Source organism: Osmia bicornis, chromosome 1 (assembly GCF_907164935.1).
Source record: "Osmia bicornis bicornis chromosome 1, iOsmBic2.1, whole genome shotgun sequence".
Classification (NCBI taxonomy): Eukaryota; Metazoa; Arthropoda; class Insecta; order Hymenoptera; family Megachilidae; genus Osmia; species Osmia bicornis.
The window spans coordinates 10,511,316-10,533,869 of NC_060216.1; the positions used below are offsets into that span (position 1 = coordinate 10,511,316).

The 22,554-nt window shown below is 40.0% G+C and overlaps 1 protein-coding gene across 2 annotated transcripts in view; it reads left to right on the forward strand.

Annotated features, from left to right (window-relative positions):
• Positions 1-22,554, forward strand: part of LOC114871949 — a 181,147-nt gene that overhangs the window by 34,395 nt on the left and 124,198 nt on the right. Inside the window, exon 2 of one of the 2 annotated variants that reach the window (XM_029178570.2) lies at positions 8,717-9,004. In XM_029178570.2, the coding sequence (XP_029034403.1) occupies positions 8,863-9,004 (142 nt within the window). In that variant the 5' untranslated portion in view covers positions 8,717-8,862. Of the gene's footprint in view, positions 1-7,997; positions 9,005-22,554 lie in introns of both variants that reach the window. The other variant, XM_029178568.2, reaches the window with a different exon arrangement.

Below are 22,554 nucleotides of genomic sequence, written 5' to 3' on the forward strand. Positions count from 1 at the left end.
TAGAAAAAAACTTTTACCAATCCTTCCTACCCTGGGATTACTCTTATCCGGAAGATTTATTTCGCTACACGATTTTCTTCCCCGATGTCAGCGTATCCTGTAAATTGCATCGCGCAAACCCCTTAGTATTCTCTTAGATATTATTTCTCAAATGTATTTTAATTCTCTGCTTGAAAACTTAATAAATTAATAAAAGAAAATCTTCTTATAACTCATGCAAGGATCGTTGTATATTTCAAAAATAAATGATCTCTATCAAGTGTATCAATCCTTTCCGTGCACTGTAAACCTTGCAAATAAGTGCCTTCTTCGGAAGTACCTACTTTACGGGCCGGAAGTAACAATGCAGCCTGACCATTTGAAATATTATTCGCCATCGCGGGGCGGGAATCGAAGGGACAACCTTGGAACGATGCCGGTCTCAAAGGAAAGCTTCTATTAATCATATAAGCAACTTTTGCTGCATTTCTCGAACGCGATGGCACGGTGAACGAATGGTCGCTGGGGTGGTGCAGGACGGGCAACGAAAACGGCTCCTGAGCTGTGTACGTTCGAAATTGTCACGATGATAAATCGTTTCGGTATCGTGTATCTGGCTGCTGCGTCTCCGACAGCTCGTACGTGGTGGTTAAAGCCCTCTGGACAAGCTCGAGCACTTGACTGAATGCAGTGTGCATTTTGCAGAATTCCTTGCACCTTTGTCGCTCGCGAACAATGCTGTAAGTTTCGCCAGACACTTCAGAACACTGTAGTAAGCCTCATTCTTATACCAAGACGACGAAACGTGATGCAAAAGCGACGCGACTTTCTTTTCTGGAAAATAATTTTCTTTCCGGTCGTCGCTATGGCGTTTCACTGGTAGAAGTTCAAATAAAAGAGACGACACTGTATTAATAAATAATATGGAAAAAAAAAAATTCAAATACTACGCATAGGTATTTTAATGATTTTCAATCGTGCTAACTATAATTAAATTTAACGTTTCAATTTAACCTTATCTACAATATTTGTCATATTTCAGATTGTATGGGGTTAAAATTGAATTGCAATTAGCACCGTTAATCAAAGCATAATTTGTTTGCAATCGATCTATATTTGCGATTGATTTGATTTCACCGTACTTACAAATGTGAATTCGATACATACGATTAATATGTTGCCTGTACAAATGTGTAGGTAATGAATGTAGATGTTTATCTTGAATTCAAATTTGTAATATTAACACTGTTCCGTTTAAACAATAATGATGATGATGAATTAACCAACTTAATTAGGTGAAAGCTGATGTACACACGTTATCTTCGTTCGAAATTTCACGTATCTCGCGGATTTCCTCCAGCCTGCATTTCACTCCTTTGTGTAACTTACACCTTTGTCCTGTCCAATTAAGCGACGCCGTTGTAACCGGTCTCGTTTTGTTTCATAAATGCGTTTCATGGACGCAATTGCCAGCGTTACGACCAATGCAAATTACTTTCGAACCATGGTTACCGTGTAACAGTAAAATGTATCCGTAGTTATCGATAGCTATCTATTATCAAAAAATTAAATTCTCATTTTAATCTGCTGATTGGCTCGTTTATTTGCTTCATTTTGACTCTGCGTCAAGCTCTCGTTGAGCTTTATATCCAACGATGATAACGTCACATATGGGTCCCTTGGTAGATTGTAAATTAATTAAACGGTACTAAATCGTGACGATAAATCAACAGAATATCGTCGGTTGTGACGGTGGTTTTGTGTTTGATCAGTGTCACATATGTAGCAAAATCGACTCGTGTCAAAAGCCACTAGCTTCTGTTTGATAATCGAAGTTAGGTTGCGTTGATTATAGTTGGATAATGTCAGTCGTTGCGAGTTGACGCGCATCAAGGATCGTGTTGCTGGGAAAGCAGTTGGTTTGATAGACAAAGTTTTGGGTTGGGACGATCGTAACGCTTAGATGATATCGATCGGTTCGGATTGACGAGTATCAAGGATTCCGTTCAATGAGTGGCACTGATTCTGATCTGATTATTAAAGTTCAGCTGCGTCGACTGTGATCGATGTCTGAATTGATATCCGACGATTCTACACGTACCAGTGACATAACATCGCGTACCAGGCTAGTTTACATCTGATTGTACTAGGCAGGTTACTGTTATTGTCGTTGTATAACCATTGTAAGTTCTACTAATGAGAATACGGGCTCGTGCACGTTAGTTTCGTTAATTAATTAATGATTTCGCAAGCAATTAGTAATTGTTCTCAAAAAAAATTGATTAAAAAGTTTCAGGAAATACTATCAGAAGCATCGGAATGATACGAAAGCTCTATTCACGTACAACTCCATCGCGAATCTTAAACTGATCGTAGAAACGAGGGCAAGATCCATGCGTAAGGGTAGTTTTGCACAGGAAGCGTATCGTTTCGAGCTCGGTTTCAAGGGTGGAGTATCTGAGCAGGGACTTAATCAGCATTAAAGCGTTCATTGAAAGCGCTCACGGCTGAATAGATCGTCGAGAGACTATTGAAAATGGTATTAAGGTTACGATTCGATAAATAGCGGTTGCTTAAACTTAAACTGGATCATTGGAGTACGTTATGCAAGTCACGATTAAATTAATCGAAAAAAATAAAACAGAAAGAATGACATTAATATAATTACGTAGAACGTAGTTTTTTTTATTTAATAACGTCTACCTGTGAAAAATTGCAGCATGAGTTGAATTTGATAAATTGCACGACGTCTGAAAACCGATAGCACGTCACCAAATAAATAGCTACTAGCTAAATAAACACGAAAATAAAAGCATCCACGGTGTGGAACGAAAATGGCTTAATGAAATATACATTTTATTAATGCGTCGTATTAGCATACCAAGTATAAAATAGGAAAAATTGGGACAAGAGGTGAAGAAACGGGAAACTATTAGCGTCTCGTTTTACCACGTGAGGTTCACGTTTACTTGCGCTCAACTTGCCTTGGCTTTTCCAGTTGGTCGCTTTGTGATGGAATCTCATTGCAAACTCGTTGCGAGTGCTTTTCACACTGTGAACGCAGCATCGAATCTTTTTCGTGGATTTCGTTCGAAATTGTGAATGATTTGGGTTTAATTTTTTTTCTTCTTTAATATGATAGGTGTACGACGATACGGAATTGTATTTCTGAAATACAAGATTATGAATTTTCATAAATTTTGTTGAATTTTTAATACTTCACGAATACCCACAGCGGTAGACAGTCGTTAAACTCTTTCATCTTTCATTCAAATCTCGTTTTCCGCGCTTGGAAAATTCCACGAAGACCGTTGCCGGGACCAAGAAGTTTTCCCAACATTCTCTTATCGTATTTCCCATACGTGGCAAACTCGGCGAATCTGCTGGAGTATTTACAGTCGGTGGGATCGTTCTAATCGCGTGCCAAGTTAAAAGTTCGAAAGGGAGGCGAAATCACAGAGGACGTGTTCGGATTGATTCAGAGCTTCACATGTTCCACGAACGTCGAGGACGTTCGATATGGCGTCTCCATGATTTCCACCTCGTAACCGGAAGTTCCAGTTCGGTAAACACCGTCTCAGATATTTGCCTGAATTGGCCGAGCGAAGAACAAATACCGTCAACTGACTGGTTCGATAGATACCAGTTCTGTGTTTGCGACATTTCACAGTTGCGACTCGACACCGCGGAACGAACACGTGATTATCTCTCACCGTGGAATAAATTAGAGAGGAAATCTGATGATTTCTCTGCGACGAGCGACTGATCGCGATTCCGGTGGAAATCCTTGTCATCGGGTGCGTTGAAAATGCTAAGCAAATGGAAAATTGTTAGCCATTTTCCAAGGTGAGTGTTTGGAAAAGCGAACCGTCCGAGCAAGAAAATTGTTTCAACGTAGTTTGAAACGGAATCTGTCGCGATCCTCGGCGCTCAGGAGCCAGAGGCTAAACGATTATCTGATTTCGCGGCGAAAAGTCGAGCAAAATAAATGAACGCGATGCGCCGACGAAAAGAATTTAATCCGTTTTATACACGGCGAAAAAGTGGAAACTTAATAGCAAGGTATTAAGCCGTGAGTACGCGAAAGGTTTGCGGAACACACCTGTATTTCATGATATCTCGAATTTCAACCACTCGTGTCGAGAATATTAACTCACGATGCGTTTCAACCTCTATCGTGCCTCTCTATCGGCACGTATAAATTCCGATGTTCTAGGTGAGGCGCGTTTCAACCGAAATAGGGAACGATCTCGGTTTCAAATGTTTCGACAAGATGTGTGCACGCTTGAAATTGTTCAAGCATGATCAAATAGACATTATGCAGACGACGAAGGAGAAAGCGAAACGATTTCGATGTTGCCTGTGTATCGCATTCATATACGTATATTGTTTCACAGCTGCACCGTGTGAACGGATACTCAGCACCCCGCAATATGTAGTTCAAACAGGAAGTTGGTAAGTTTATACGAGAAAATAAGTGGAAAATGTAGAATAATATATTTTTTATATTCCGTATAGTTTGCGGAGAAATTGATCTTGAATATTTTTCAAGTGCTTTAATTAAGTCATCAGGCGTATTAATTAATGTAGGACTTGGATAGAATTTTATGAAAAATATAATCTCTCTGCTACATATAAGCATGATTTATTATAACGATAAAGTAAATGAAATTTGACGTTAAGCGACGTCAAGATCAAGATCTCGACATTTGATTAATCGAACGATGAAACGCACAGTCATCGAGAGAGCCACAGACTATCGAAATTGCAGATGTATATTGGTCAAGACACCTCTGGTACGTAATTAATCGATATTCCGGCTAATTGATGCCTGACTCGATTAATAATTACAACGGTCCGTCGCACGTCTGACGGTCAAGTGTAATTTGCAAAACAGTTCCTCCTTTGGTGTTAATTGAACGAAATCTGACGTCTATAACACGTTAACTGCCATAATCGAGATGGCTATACCTCGCACGACATAGAATACTAAGAATTATCAAGAGCATCAAGAGTTGAATTTTGAATTCAATTATTTCAGTTTATAATATCAAATTACTAGTGTAATTATAGCGATAATCAGAATTCCTCTTTGCTCGCTCCTATTTTTTATTACAAAATTTAATTAGATTCTTAACGTCGGTTAGCGGTGGCCCTCGTTCACTGCAGTTTACACCTGAAACGTTTCCATTTTATTTTAGCGTGAAAATTGAGAATGAACGCAATTACGAAGGCCTCAGAAATGGAATGAAAAATAAAATAAAAATGAAATAATAGTTTCTCCCTGCTACAGTCATAGCAAACGAGTCGGTGTGCCGGACGAAGAGCGATTAAAGAACTGCAAATTTCGGAAGTAATTACTTCCCTGAATTCAAGCTTCCGTGTTTTCAGTATCTTGCCCAACCTCGAAATTACCGTTGCAAACAGCGTTTCCAGGCTCCTACAAAAGCTTTGCAACCCGTTTGTTTGGTAAGTTTTTTCTTCACAAGTAAAATTGATTCTACCGGGAAGATAAAAAATCTAGCTCGCCGTTGGTTTGTGAAAAGGGAGCGAGAAAATAGAAGGAAATTACTGGTACATATTGAAGTTTCTTTTAAAAAAATACTTCATCGCTCCTCATATAAAATCTGACAGCTTTGATTAACCTCCAAAGTCCACATCTATCGTGCAACTCTTAATATTCTTGAATGTACACTCCGTATTTTCCTTATCAGAAACAGAAACTTTCGAAACAAGTTTTAACTCAACTACACTAATGTTCTAAGTCACACAAAACTGCAGTTACTCGTACAGGTTAACTGCTGTATAGCGTGTTCACTATCATTTAACTGGAAAATAGCCAACCTGCCTGTTACGTGTCTTTTGGTAAAAAGAAAGATGAAAGCCGACTTGAAACATTGGTATAAAATTAATTTCTTAACCAATCGCAAAGGACGTGTTAATTTACGAATAATTAATGGAACGTCGAAAGGCTAGGAAAAGGATTCTCCTGTTATTTTTTCAGTCGAACAAGACGTCTAATTGCTGTCGATCGACACGAGGGGTAGGCGAATGGAAAAAGGACGGGACATGTAATCGTAATAACGGGGAAAGAGTGTCGGAAGGTTTTTATTGGATGGGAATGGGAAAAGAAAAGAAGGCCTTTGTGCCTGTGACGTTCTCATAACCGCGAGTTCCCCTTTATCGGGACTTTCTTTTTTAACGGTGCATTACTTCTATCGAACGGAAGTGGCCATAATTGCGTGGCACAATTAAGGTCAACCATAGTCTCGTTGCTCCTACCTTCTATGCGATCCCCTACCTCCTCTTCTCTCCATTCGTTCCCTTTCCTTTTATTCCGTTCCGGTTGCCGCGTTTCGTTAGCACCGTTCTTGGTTAGCGTGTCCAATCAGCGACGTCGGATTAAGTTAACTGCATCGACGCCTCTTCAATGGGCTCGTTCGCCGCGACCGCGTTTGATTCGAGCTGTGACCGAAAGGAGAAAGGCTCGTCCAGTTAAAGAAAGGGATCTTCTTCCTATAAAGAGACACTTGGCTCGTGGAAACGGTCCAACGACCAATAGACGCGGAGACCTGTAATTGCACGAATTGGAACCGGGAACGAACACGCTCGACTGATCTATAGAATAAGCCTGCCGAAGAGGTTAATGGAAGCGGCACGAGGACGAGAAGAAAACGTATATCGAGCGACTACGACAAGCTCGTTAATCAATCGCGTTAATAAATAAACGTTGCTCGTAGTTCCGCTCGGCGAGCCTATCAATCATTCGCCACTGTCGCACCGAAGTATCGAGGGATCTTTAATCTCGAACCGTGTCTCCCGCTGATGCAGGAGTTTCATAGTGTGTCTCGATCAGCGACTAAGTAGATAACGAAGCGAATAGCCGGACAGCGTGATAAGTAGCGGATAAAGCGATCAGTGGAGAACGCTGAGCGAGTTCCTTGCAAACTTGTCTTCTTCTCTTTGCCCGCCTTTCATAGCTGCTGGCCAGACGTCGGGTCGAAAGCTCAGAGATAACGAGTAAATAACAGGGTAGAACCGGTAGCCCCGCTCTTGGCTTGTCACGTTATGATATTACACTGTAGGACATGCTGGCCTTCCTTAGGGAATTTCTAACTTCTTCGTTCTTTCTAATATTTCAGATTTCGAAAGCTTCGATATTTCATGCTTAGTTTACTACTTTCATAGTAGAATAGACCGATACTTATTTGTCGAATACCTAAGAGGTATCCTGTCTAAATATAGTAACCCTTAAGTACTAAGACGAGTGATGGGGTCTTCTTCCCCTAGGAAGATCACTGTACTCGACAATGTCCCTGTTCTATGTCGTTCCATTTCATAATGGAACCCCTCGTCCCGTTCCTATCTCAGACTGCATCATGGTCACCCCATTGCGAGAGTAAGGGTGCAATGGACGCAGGGATCGTGCTTACAGGTCGCTTGCCACCGATGAAGATACACTAACGAGACATTGACGACATTTGCCGAGGGATGAAAACGCGAACGTCGCAGGGCTCAGGGATCTCTGTTACGACGTGCATTCGGAGCGGTATGTTTTGTACGGATCCTCCTCATTACCGGTCGCGAATGATGTTAGGGGGACGTTTTATTTGGATCGGATGCACGACTCTGTAACGAGTGCACGAAACTCGACTACCGAGCGGAGAATGTTGTTCGAGAGTCGTTGCTTACTGTGAGAATAATTCAAACGAGGCTTCTGGAGGCTTTTAATAATTGGAAATTATAAATTCGGCTCGTTCGAGAGTATAGGGTTGAATTTTATACAGTTTGAAAGATCTTTGTCATAGGTGCATTTGGGAAGATACCACTTATTTATTAGAAAACATATTTATAACAATATTGGAAAGTATTTGTAATTTTCTATTATAACAATGTTATTTCTCCATAGTCAAACAGAAGGTTATTCCGAAATTGATATCATAGTTAAGATAATAAAAATTATAAGAGTTAAACATTAAAATATTTCTCTAACAAAATTTTTAACTGTTTTGTTGCAGACGTGGCCTGAAATTCTGAACAGAGGGTTGTTCTACACGGGCACCAGCTTGTGAAGAAGCAAAGGGAGTTCAGACAAAAGACCCGGCTCGACTACAAGAGGGTTCTCGTATAAAAACCTCGACGAAGGGGTTGAATTGAAATCGAGCGCGTTTAGTTAGATCTTCAATATCGTAGTACACATTTTTCGGGGTCGTGAAACGCGCTGGTGCAAAGGAAAAATGTGTTCTTCGTCGACAATGAGGGCGTGTACGAGTTCAAAGGACTATGAAACATAAAACGCGTAAGCTAAAATTGACACGTATACGATAATTTTATCAGGAATATTCAGAAAGGAATACGAGATTTTATGCAACGCGGCACACGCGACGGTGATAAAGGACGGGGGTTGAAGAGGTGCTAATTTTAAAAGTTTCCCTTTGGCCACGAGAACGCGACGATCCGATAATGACACGGACAATTTAACCGCGAACGTTGAAACGAACGAAAACAGGTGCTCGTTCACGGATCATTAACCCTGTTCGTTTCTATCTGGACGAAATTATCTTGAGAGGTGGTTGTTTCTTGCGGGACTAATTGTTTGCGGGCGATTCGTCTAAATCGTATCTCGAGCGAAGTTCGTGTGCTTTTTCTACAGTTTGAAGTATCCTTAATTGCGAATAATTGATCGTACGAAAATGAGTTAAAGGGTAGGTTGAAAATTAACGTTGAATCGTGACAGATTATCGCCGCCGAGGGGTGGTTGTGTGTTCGTCCGGGAAAAGAACGAGGAAAATTAAAGACACGGCGGAACGGTGCACAAAAGAAAAAAGAGACAGTAGAGTGAAACGCCGGTGAAGATGATATTAAGGCAAAGAACTGATTGAAATGAGGGAAATGGCGATTGTTGGGGCTGTTAGTGAAATGAGTGCCGCGCGTTTGAGTGTGTGGTTCGGCGCTGTTCTCTTCGTGGCTGTGACACTCGTCCGCTCTCAAGTCATATGGACACCGATCTACGTTGGCACATACAGTGAGTACATCTTTTTCACATTCTTTATAATTATTTATAATTAACACGTTGATTGTCATGGTGAAACATCGAGTACAACCAAATTTGTTATCAAATAACTGGATAAATAAAGATTGTAAAATTAGTATGTTATAAAAAAAATTGAAAATATCAAAATTTAAATGTATTAAATAATTAAGAGAAATATTTCAAGTTACATAAAGCTGGGAGAACAATAGAGTTAATTACTGAAGGTAGAGGAAAAATTAAGTTAATAAATTAAACAATAACATTCTGAGCAATTACAATTGTAGTATACATATCGTATCACACTCGCTCGTTTCCGTAGTGATAGTCAACGTGTTAAGAACGCTTGTACGTGGCTAGTAGAACGAGCCCGTACATGGTCAGACTTACCTCGGGCAGTAGTGGAGATCAATGCGTGCTCGGACTTAACTAAGCCAGTAGAACGATGCGCTCTGTGGTCAGATATAGTCAAATGAGTAGTATGGGACCAACTGCGTCCTATCAAGATCGGCATGATCTTGACAGTAGAATTGGACTGCATATAGTCAGACACAATTTGTCTAATTGATGTGTCTCGTAAATGTTAATACAAAAATATGTACAAAATTATGTGAATATTTTCGTACAGCGTTCTATATTACAATTTCTTTTCTCGACGTTAACTTGCACGATTCATATTCAGATCAAGAGGCAGAGGTGAAAGGTTTCTTACGTGCCGGCAATTTCTCTTTCCTTAGATTGATCTTGAAACGGCAGGGCTTCTAGCCTGCTACCTGCTTGATTTACAAATAACCGTATGGAAACATTCGGTTTACGTATTTTTCCAACTCGTCAGATAGTTTGCATTTTATGTCGAAGGTCTAGATGAAAATTTACGATTTTTAATCTAATATTACAATAATTTTGTAGAAACTCACTTCACTGATAACTGTACAATTATTTGAACTTTCTTATTCAAATCTTCTCCTGCAGTCGAACTAGTTCGATTTATAAGCCCATGTCGCATTCGCCTATTGTGCATGTTTTCGAAGTTGCCCAATCAGAGGATCTACAATCATCAGGATCGTTGTCAAAGCGCCGGATTGATCGCGTTTATTAATGAGCCGCAGCGCTTTGACGCAAGTTCGCAAACGAGTATAATTAATGGCGTATGACAATGAATAGACGAAGGGTGGCAGGTAGGATGGGGTGATTTGTAACGACGTTCATGGATCTCGGATTTCTCGTCGGCTCGATTCGTAACACGGAGCTTGCTAATAACTTGCCGGAAAAAAGGAAGTTTAGCGAATGAGGTGGCACGTGTCGCTGACAAATAGAAAAATCTCTGCTCTCGGTTCTGTTTTAATCAGCGACCGGTGATTCGGGTCAAGTGCGACGATCAATCCGTGCCAGGCTCGTTTGCATTGGAACACATTGCGTCACCTTGCCAGACGGTCTAGCATCGTTTCGGATCTTTAATGAAATTCCTGCTCACGTTTTTCATGTACATATGCTGTAGGTGGAAACTCGGTTAGGGTCCTAAATGAGGATCGAATAAAAATGGAATCTTCAACACTGATTCTTTCCCCTTGAAAATTTATACAAATTGGTTCAGTTTAATTTTCTCACTCGAACGCCCTCTTAATCATTCTTCTTCGTCCTCTCCTTTCATCACCAAAAATTTCGAACAATTTTGGAGAACAATTCAGAGATAACTGTTCCACCGTGTAAGTTCCACAGCGAAGTCTCTTAAAGAGCACTAGTGGGTTTTGTGGAGATCCACCGGAGTAATTGAAGCCACAAACATCGTGCGGTGGCGCGGATCAGCCATAGGGAAGCTAAGGGTGGGCGACGAACTGGTGGAGTGTAGGGAAGAAAGGGTGTGTCGGTGAAGATACTCCTTTACAGTTGCTTGTCGTCAGTAGCAGACTGTACTCTAATTAACGGTGGATAACAAGGGTACCCGAGAGAGATGGAGAGTCGTTCTAATAATTCGCGTTCAAGACAAACGAATCTCTGTCGTGACTGCCAGAGAAAGAAGGTGAAGATACGTAGCGAGGATGGAACAGGGGAGAATTATAGTACGAGAAAGACGCCCTTCGTGTTGCTATCGATCTGGCCTGCAGGGGGTTTATCTTAAATGTTTTTAATTAATTACGGGATGTAGGGTTTCCTCTTAGACGCTATGTTGCGTGTTCTACTCCGTCAAATTCGAAGGAAATTTAAGCTGTTTTGGAAAATACTCGAGCTAAGGGGGAATAAGAAGTTTTGCTGCAGGCTTCAGTATTTGAAACTTCTATGTTAATCGGTTCAAAGGATCCTCGGTGAAATATAAATCTCCTTCGAGGATATAAAGGATTTTTTGAAAATTTTTTCTTAAATGTAACCTTATATTAAAATAGCACACATGAAAAGTAAAAAGAAATAATATAATCCATCAAAATATAGTCGTACGAAGAGAAACTAGTTAAATGACTTTGAGCATAATTTACTTCGCTGTGCCTTTCAATTTCAATATCCTCCGGCACGTTACAAAGTGATCGATCGTTCACGGGAACCAGGTTCACCGTATTCATTAGGAAACGGAATTCAGTCCAGAATTTCACTATTTCCCGGTTGATTTTCGTCCTCGCTGAATCGGCTCGGGAGAGAAAATTTCGAGAAAGTTGAACGACTCGTGGCGCGCAATTGCGTTCACCACCGTGGCGGAAAGTTTCCCCTGGCAAATGAAGTCTGGCCGTAAAAAAAAAAGTTGCCGGAGAACAGGTCGTAAAGCCGCAATAGAAGTCAGTCCAGTCGAACGAGGGCCGAATGTTGAGGCCATTTTGGACTGCTCGTAAGTTCTTACGAGACTGAACGGCCCTTTATCCTCGCGCCTTTCTACCTGTCATTCATTCAGAAAGGATAGTTCGAGAGAAACTCTACTTTCCTTTGTGTCTGATAAATCAAAAGCTGCATTTAGCGAGTCGAATATATCTTCGAGTTTCCATGATATCGTAATCGAAGAGTCTATCGATTAAAATGATAAGTACTTCGTCTGGTAGAGTATATTATTTATTCCTGACGTAGTTTGAAATCGTAAAAGGATGGAGAAAGATTGTACCTTACTGCGAGAATGCACGAGGTGCAACGTTATATTCAGAAAGTTTGCGAAAATGCTTGCCTTAGATAAGCAAACACGGCTGGCTCCGTTTGCTTTTCCAAAGGAAAAGCACGTAGTCTCTGTGCACGCGGAAAAAGGGAAAACGTTGTCCTTCTGTATTCCAGCGCATGTCTGTACATAGAGAAATTCAATATTGATGATAACCTTTCCCCATAAGCAATTTCGTACCAACAATTCTTGTATTCGTAATGAAACGTGCTCGCAAACTTGAAAAGAAGCCATACTGCATCGTCAACGAATCTGAAGGAACGGAAGCAAGTTAACCCAATAGAAATGCTCGATGTCTTTCGAACAAAGTCATTAAATGTTGGCAAAATGTCTCTTTAGTGCCAGCTACTTTACATTTTGAAGATACTTTTATCTCTTACTGACAATTCTTTTGAATTTATCAACTAATGACTGGAATTATCTTAGAAAGATTATTTGCTATTGATTACATTTTTGATTTAAATAAGAATTAGTCAAGTTCCATTCGAAAGACCTATCACAAACACCTGGAAGAGTTTTACACGACGAATAGAACGACGAGCCGGAACAGGGCGATTTCAAGAACAGCCGAGAACTTGGTGTTCGCGTCGAAACCACGAGCGAAAACAAAGCGGACGAAGCCGGAAGGCCACCTGCTCGCCCAGTGTGCAGGTGCATTGCAGTTTCATAGTCTTGGAGGCAAGGCTGCAGCCAGAGCAACGCTTCGAAGCGAACTGTAATCCTGTTTTCTAAATGTGACCCAACTTTGGCGGACATGTGTACGTCCGACCGCAAGCACTGTTCGACAATTTGTCTCCGCAGCCAACACTCTGCCACATTTCCTCTCGCCCCCTCGCTGCTTACCGTTCTCCTCTGTATCTCTCTGCTCCATTTCCTTTGGCAAAGCAGTAGACGGCCAGCCGTTACGATTCCTTCGATACGTAGCTTCCTCCCTTCGCCACCGGTATTCAGTTTCCAGAAGCTTTTGAAATTTAGCCGAGAGAGATTAGGCAAATCTGACCGCATCGAAGCTTGTCTTGCTTCTTAAGCGGAAATTAACGACGCTGATTGCTAAGGATGGATTCTGAGAACGTTGCTTTGCGGTTTCAGCTCGTTTACCATCTCGTGTCGTGAATTCCTAAGTAGCTGCACGAGTAGTATGATGATGAAAATAATTTATTTCGTCTTATGAATCTAGAAACAAACGCAGAGACATGCCATTCAACGTTTTTAGATACTAGTTTCGTTGATTTGATGCAAAACGATACTTTTGCTGTATCAAAGCTTTGATGATATTGATTAATATTTACGTTCCACGTTGGAAACGATTTTCATATTTGATCGGATATTAAATTCCGTAATCGTAAAGTTGTGCGAGAATGCTCGAAATTGCGGACGAAACGTATTGCTGGGAGCAAAATTGTACCCAAGAGAACCTATTCCAAGGAGCCTAGTTTACGAGGTGTCTATCCTGCGCTGCAGGCTAATAAAGTAATTCCAGGGCATTGTTGGTTCCTTAATGAAACTCCATCGTGTAGTGTTATCTGATGTTTAGCATATCATCATCTCACAATGAGAAAAACACCATGCATTTCAACATTATAGTTTCTGTTGTTTTAAGGATCTTCATTGGTAATTATTATTTTTAGCGAAATAAATCACTCTCAATATATCGTGTACAGATGCATTCGGTAAGCCGTGATCCACCTGTGCACAGCGATAATACATGCGAGTATACATATGGATAGATCGGTGTAGAACGTGGATTATAGAACGCGGTAATTTGCCACGTGACTGGCGCCAGTCCTTCGGCGAATCACATTACCATATGGTAATCATTGTAATTTCGTTATCATTCAGCCCGTATACCAGTGAAATTATCTCTGAAATATAATAACGAACCGGGTGACCTGCCTAGGGCGCAATAACCACCACACGAACTTCTTGTTCTAATTAACAAACCCTTTTCGGGAAGAAATTACATTATTCAATTAACCTTAGTCGTTCGAACCATCTGGCCCTTGGGCCTGTTAATTTGTTTAGCGATGTTAATTACTATTCCCAACGATAATACCTGCCAGATAGCGCCGGCAATTATACGCGGGGCATAATTTGTCTCATCCCTGACCGCCAAGAGCTTTACGCCTTATAATAAATCGTCCTTAATCGCTGGCTGGTGTTATCCAATCAACTATTTACGCGGTCCATTGTTCACGTTTAACTAATCTGCCTCTTAATCTCGTGTAGGGTTAAAATTGCCCGGGACCAGGTCCCAAGCGGCTCTCTAATGTTTGTGGTTCAATGTGGACGATCGAATTGGGTTCTGTTTTCGATTTTGTTAACTTTTAAATAGATTTGTTTTCGTTTTTTATAATATTCATAGATTTGAGTTCAAAATTGTATTGCAATCTTGTAGCTTGGTTGATTACAGCAATAATTTATTAATTTTCTTTTATAAGTTTCTATTCTATTCTAATAGTAGACGTTCAAGATATAGATTTTCTAAAAAATTTCCATATCTCCATCCTCATTCTTTTAATACAAAAATTTGCACCCTCACTTTTCAATTCTATCAGTATCAAATCTTTTTCTTTATCATTCGCTGTCATCTCGACGCAGGGTCAGATCCCAGCTGTAGCAGAAATAGTAACGATATCACGGATGAGCAAAAAGAGATCTAAAGGCTCGGAAAAATGGACCATAGGGGTCAGCATCCGGAGCCGAAGAGAGCAATTTCGAGTGCTCGTCATCGCTCGACGTTGGCCCGTAACTCGTAGTCGGGCAAGAACAATTAGTCACGGCCTCGTGGAATTGGTGAGGGCGATACAATTGGCTCGTCCCCAGCAGCACTCGTGCCCTCGTCCTTCTCCCTTCGTCCCGTCATTCCCTTTTTTCGTGCTCGAACGCGATTCTCGTCGTAGCGACGAGTTGCCACCCTCGTACAACTTTCTGCTCGCAGCTGCAACGCGACATTGTTCGAAATCTCCGGAACTGCATCGAGCCACTTGCTGCTGCTATAAATGCGCGTCTACCAGGCTAGGAACTCTTTCATTTTTCACTTTTCACGTTGAATCACCTTGCTCGACGATCGCGTACACTCGATGGCAATGAACGATAAAAAGAAAAGGCAATCGAAGGATTGTAATTCGACGTAATGGAAGAAAATTAAATGATTAATTGAAAGGGTTAAATTGGAAAAAGCGGAGAAAATATTGCAGCATTATATTTTTCTCAACGATGTTTGAATTTTTCAAATTGATATTCCATTTCGTTTAACAAACAAAGCTAAGCTAGGCACGTTCGAACATTTCACAAGCATTCTCAGCCGCGTGCCACGAAGCAGCGACGAATAATCTAGCTGTTTAATGAAAATTAACCAACATCAGCGCGTATCACGTGCAACGAAGCAGTGAATTATGGAACAGGGAGTCGAGATAAGGAGAGAACTGGTAGGAACACGGTCTAGGTTACGTTTCAATTTCGGCCTCGTTCTAGCGTGATAAAACGAATGCATCGCATCCTGTTCCACGACATGCTCGTCTCACGAATTATGTCGAACTCATAATACTTTTTTTGAATTTCACGTTGCAAGATTTGCGTTCATAAAATGGTAGCCGGGACGAGATGGTCGTAGGGATGAAATATCTCGAGGACGCGTCACGGATTACCGTCTAAATTTCCCTCTTTTACTCGTTGCGTCGGGAACGTGCACGCTGTGCAACAAAGTCGTCGCGATTTAATTTAGCGTGCATTTGCATCGTTGAATTTGAATCTTAATAGCCGCCGTAAAACGCACAAGATTGCGCCACGTTCTCGGATATGTTATTCAAAGTGCCAGGATAAAGTCAGAGCCGAGGAAAAATTGATGCGAACGGATAATAAGAATTTTTCTTCCCTTTACATATATCGATTCATTTTTATCACTTGGTAAAATTTCTCTCGACGATTTTTAATATAAGATCGCTAATTTTATTGTTACTTTTTAAAATCTATTTCATGTAGACGTATAATAATGAATTTTTGATAATATATTCTTTTATACCATGAATGGTTTTATTAAAAAAGTTCATATTGAGATCATTAAATAAAGGATGATTGAATAAATTGTAGTATATGAAATGGGAAGTCGTTTTAAATTGACGTTATTTCAATATTCTCGTTTCAATTCAGTATTAATTCAACGACTCTTGAGTGAGAATTTCGGATAACAGCGTACAATACAACGTTACATTTCATATTATTGCATTGTTTTGTAAGCATTGTTCGTCAGATTTTAATGAATTCTCTCTGAGCTTTCATGGACACGAGGTATGCTGTTTTAGAATTGTTCAAATTTCAAATGCCGAAATGATCATTATAATTTAATTAACAACTATAATTTCAGGGGAAATAGAATAATAAATCATTTGAATAATAATTTTATAAATATTTCAGACTTAAATTTTTCTAATAAATTGCGCCAGACCCTTCGCTCTTTGATATTGAATTTTAGCTTGACATTCGATTTAAAGCAATACACGTTCGTAAAGCAGTAATCACCGAAAAGTCTGGCGGAACCAATGCAATCGCGAGGGACGTCTGCTTTTTAATTCCAGCACAGTCTGGAAGGAGAACGAGCATCGTCCCATTCCACGTTAAATGATGGTCCAATAAAAAAAGCTGGAGGAGCGTTAACGGGGGCGAGATTACTTCTTTCCTTGCTCCCGAATCCCAGTGTGATATTCGGGAAAGTCGGTGTGGCGCGGGAGAAGATTGCTTACGTTTTTTTACGAAGCCGCAAATATACTCGGGGTCCGTGTTTATTCGCACGGTAAACGATTTTTACCAAAAGCACCGTACCGGAATAGTCGACGAGTTTCGCGACCTTCTTAATCCTTATAGCAAACGAAACACCACCAAACATTTTATTCGTCGGGTCAATTTTTATCCGCAGTCATTTTCCATTCGAATTTTCACGATATAAATTTTCAAACTTTCTATTTATTTGATATTTCTTAAATTAAAATGATTAAAATAGATTACTCTTCGAAATATAAATTCGTTTGAACAATGGTCAATTTTGGATTGTTAATTTAAATTGGATGGACTAAAAGGGATTTTGTTCCATGTTTCATAAAATGGAATGTTCCATGTTTCATATAATATATTATAACGACATGAGCGTACATAGGAATCGTTCAATACGGAAGAAATACGTAAATGTCCAGTGTTTTGTGGTGGTCAGTTGATACTGTTTTTGTTTCTGAATCCGTTGTAGTTACAATGGAAGGATTACGATGATTTATCTGGTGTATTTAATCACAGCGCAGACTAAAGAGCTGTGTACACTCTCCTTGGATTTGTTGCTTCGACGTGTCGCTTTTAATTAACTCTTTACTATTAGTAAACTGATTATTCAGGCCCTAATCTTTGTTCTCTTTCAATGGTGATCAGTTCATATGTTATTATATTAGAATTAATAATTAATAAAATATTACGTATCCTTTTAAATTGTCTTCATAAGCTGTCATAAATTTAATCACGAAATTTTAGATCATTCTATGTTCTGAAATTCGCCATTTAATAAGGAACAATCTGATAATTCCATGAATCTTTATCATTGACGTTCATAATAAAATTACGTATCCCGTCAAATAAAACGTTCACTCCTCTTACTTCTTTTAATCAAGATAAAGTGGATCCAATTCGATCACTTTGACCCACAATCCCCCTTTCTGCCATAAAATGTTTCTGGGTAAACCCGAAATCTCTCCATAATCGTAAAGAAACGTAGGCAAACCGCCTCCTCTTAAAATCTGATCGGTCGATTTTGATCAGGATTTATATCCATTCATCCATACCCGAGAGGAAGCAGCGAGTAGCCACTTTGTTGATGCATAAAGATAAGTAGGCTGTTCGCTCGTTGCACCCTGAAAACGGCAGTATTCCATTTACGAGCGGACATATTCTCTTCTGATGTTTATCGGTATCACCATAGTGAAGAATTTTTTTTTCTGTATACTGTACATAGTTCTAGCCACAAACGAGGTATGAGATAGAATGCCCATATTACGGGAATCTGTGTCTCTTGATATAAATTATTAACGCTGTCAGCTGTTTAGCTACACATTCTTGGAATTCAGAACAATGATCTTAAGAACCACATTGACTGTCAAACTATTTATGGGAGTATCATCAGTGATCAGTGTCTTTCAGTACATGGTTCTTGTCTTTCTGGGTCAAAAGGTAGTTGGATCGTGACTTACGTGGAATATGAAATGGACTCGAGATTCGAGAATATTGACAAGTACCAGAATCGCATCCAGCGACTTAGGCCGAATTAAGACACAGACACTGAATACTAGCCAGAATCTCTGCCTGAAACCATATCATGGCCACCGACCAACTCCTTTTGAACCATTCAGATCTGGACCAACTCGTGGAAGACGACTTACGGTACTAGAAATTGCTGTATGGTCGACGAAACACGTGTAACGCGTATATATGTACACATCAAGTCTAATATTCCGAACTTTGAACGAACGTAAATTAATATAGAAAGTAATGAAATAAAAAGTGGAATAAAAGCTATGCGTACGAAATACAAATAAAAATTTAGAATGGATAATTTAAATAGTTCAGTAATATAATGTAATTTTAATGAATAGTAGAGGATAATTCGATTAATTTTGTTTTCTTTTGCACAACAATTTTCCATACCAAGACACGCGAAATTTCCATCGAATCTGTAATCAACGAGTAGCTAGAAATTGCGAGTGGAAAACGTGAAAGGTCGATCGCGATTTTCGAGGAAATAATACTTCTGAATCTTGAGGCAACGTCGTGGTACCCATTTCCCGTGCGCGATTCCATTTCGCCGGAGGATAGCTTCGTAAACTTGGGTTCGTCGATTAAACGAAGAGTTTGCCGTTAGACGGTCTCGAATGTTTTCTTCTAACCAGGATGCTCCGAACCGTTTCGACAAATTTACCTAGTGGATCGCGCGATATGTAACGAAAGCTCGATTTTGCATGAGATCGAAAAGAGGCGTGAGATGTTCGTTTGAAAAAGCAGAGAAAATATCGGTACGAAAGCTTGGAACTCGTTAGCAATGTTCGTTTAGAACGAAAATTTCTGGCCAAGGGAAATCCTTTGACCGTCTCGAGCCATTCTACCACGAAGATTTCGTAGAATGCTGCATCCTTTGCGGTATCTGGCAACCATTCGGTCCACTGTTTTCTTTCTTCTTGTGCACTTAGTTGTACAAACGTGAACGGATTATCATAGAGGGAATAACTTTTCGTGAATACGGTTTTCTAGAATGGGGTTTTAATTTTATCAACCTAAATTCTAGATTTCGTGCTGATATATTTAGTACAGAATTAATTTATCCAATTTTTATTAATTAATTTACTTAATTTCGAATCAAATCATTATGAATACAATCTCTCTAATTTTTGAAATGTGACAAAAAATATGTCAACGAAACGTATTAAAAATTTGATGAATTCGAAACGTGAATACAAGAATTAAAATAATATTTTTCCCGGCAAGTCTTGAATTGAAGCCTTTGTCTCGATGTTCGCGCTGTGAAAGCTCGACGCGTCGTTTGATCGCTCGATTCCATCTGCTATTCTCAAGAGGGTTCATCCAGAAGTATCAGACACCACTTTAGGAAACAAAAAAACATCTCGATTCTGTTTTTCTCTTTGGATCTCTGAGTGTTCGTGGTTGTATCAAGTTTCTGAATTCCTTTACCACTTCCCGAACAAACACTGCGTCAATGCCTAGCAATTTTCCCCTGTTTCGTTTTCGTTGCAGTTCTATACTCACGTTACACAGGTATTGTGAAATTCTAAACTGGGGTTAATCATACTATTCGTAATAGGAATTTCATTTGATCTGCTTCGTGTAATAGCAAATTCATCTGCTTCGAAATGAAAACGGTGAGTTAAAATAATTCAGAAGTACATTTTTGACATGGGACGAAATGAGTGATTTGGTTTTTGACGAAAGTTCGTGTCGAAAGTCAATTTCGAAGTACACGCGATACACGGAGAAAAGCAGCAGCCTAAGTCGAGTCTGGTAATTATGCAGATTCGTTTCGGAAGTGGTTTCCCGCGGACAGTTGAATGCTTAAGCGTATCGTGACGGGAAACACGTTATTACCCTGCTACCCTGCTGTTCCATTGTCTTTTCGTGTGCGAAAATGGGGAAAACGGTTTGGAAGAAACGTGTTCGTTTCCAGATTGCGATCATGAAGGGTCGCGTTTAAACACTCCAATCTACCAACAGGTATTTTGTAAAAAAGCAGGAAGCATTCAGCTTAATTGCTAAAGAGTCCAGGTTACGTTTCTACTAGGTTTCTCCGAAATCAGAAATAGATAGAGGGAGGCTCTTCTCACTCTTGTCCTTAAATAAAGGCAACCTACATTTTTATTATTGTAAATCCAGCTTTAAGTTTTCTACTCAGTTCTGTGTCTAAACATCAACAAAATTGAACAACCATGTAGTCCATTGTCTTGTATTTTCATTGGAGGAAAGCATCAGAACAGCTAATCAAACTCCTTCCCGTTACAACGAGTGCAACACAATATTTACATCACAGTGTTTCAATAATACTGAGAAACCGGAAGAAGGGTTGAGTAAACAAATCTGTTGAGTTCGAACAACAACAACAACAACGAGCTGTCTTTGATAGCTTTTCAAAGTGGCTGGTTGTCTGGTCTCCATCGATGTTGAAACGTGTTCTCCTGTTCCAAAGCTTTCGACTCGTCCTCTTCGTTGTCCGAGCGGCTCCCTTTCGTTCTGTCTCTTTCATTCAGAAAAATATAGAAAGGTACCGCAACGCGGATGGCCACTTGCGTTTCGTCGCCAGTCGAGAGCAGAAAGGACGGGGAGGGAAAGGGGTGGATAAAGGAAGAAAAGGAATGGAAACGTGTATCACGGCGGACAATTTCGCATGGAAGCATCAGTGGCACCCTGTTATCGAGCTACACAGAGCTGAGTGCTCTTCTAACCATGGCCGTTCCTTGGAAAGCTTTTTCGGAACACGTGAAAGCGATAAGAAAGAGGGAGCAGGCGTCGAGTCGCCTCGTTTCGAAACGTGCACCCAACGAATCGATGGGAAGATCGTGAGCAATTGTTTCGAAATAAATTTTCTCGTGTCTGGAAAATCGTTAGACGAAAAATAAAGATAAAAGGCGTACGTAGAATTCAAATTGCATCATTATTCTGTTCACTGTTAAAAAATTCTTATAAGACTCATTTGGTTGTAGAGTTATTAAAATTAGACACTTAAATTATTTAACAATGAGCTCTAAAATTCAATTTAAATTGTCGTTAACATAGCAGTCTGCAGTTCAAGGGTTAAATCGAAGGGGTTAAAATTTGAAGAGTGATTTCTTTGTCAGTAAAATGAAATTGAGTGTCTGACTGAAAAAGACAAAGATTGATTGATACAATTCACTAATTACTAACGTAACAGAGCAAAAGTAGAAGATAATCGAAACGCATTAGGGCGGAGTTTCTCGGTTTTAAATACTTGGGCACAAGGATTTGGAAATAATAATTGCTCGGATAATTGACGTCGAGGTGAAAGGGTTCGACGATCTGAAAGCAGCCTCGCTAAATCGAATAGTTTTCCAATATTGGCGGAGAGGTGGGCTGATAATTAGGAGCTTCCTTGAATCGGAGCGATTCGATTGACCATTCGTCGCGTTTCCGGTTGCCCGTTTCCAATTGCCAAGCAGAGTTTTTAATCGCCCCTGTCGCGGAATGACGCTCACGTTCAAGTGACGACGGACGGCCCATTTGCATACATAATTCTCGACGACGAAATTGCAGAATTCTGTCAATAATTTATTATGCCACCGCGATGGAACGTGCCACGATCCTTTGAATACAAATGTAGACGCGATTAATCAGCGACAGACATGTCCCAGGGAAAAATTTCTCAAACTCGGCAGGAGTTTTGGGGCTTTGAATGAAAGAGCAATCGCGCGACTTAATGAACATTTTTGCGTGTAAAAGTTACAAATTAAGAAAGCCTGGTTGAAATTATCTCCGATGGTGTTCGACCCTTTCATATTGAAGGGGTTAAGTATTTATTTTACGACTTGATACCAAGATGATGAGTTTAAATGTCACTATACACGATAGTTAAACTTACAAATAAACTTTGAAGTCGAGCACTCCGCGAATATTTGCTGGCACGCTCGTTCAAAAAGGCCACGATTATCCAAGTATAAAAGCATCATTGTTAAAATTCTCGTTTCGACGTTGATCCCTCGTAGAAATCATCCAACTGTGTAGACGAGTTCCTTGATTCTACGTGGAATTCGTTCCTTAAGCGTGTAATTTTCGTCTCTTCATGTGGCTAGATTTACAAAAATTTTCGTTATTAAACACAGCCAAACGTTTGTGGGTACACGACTGTACGCACGATTTCACTACT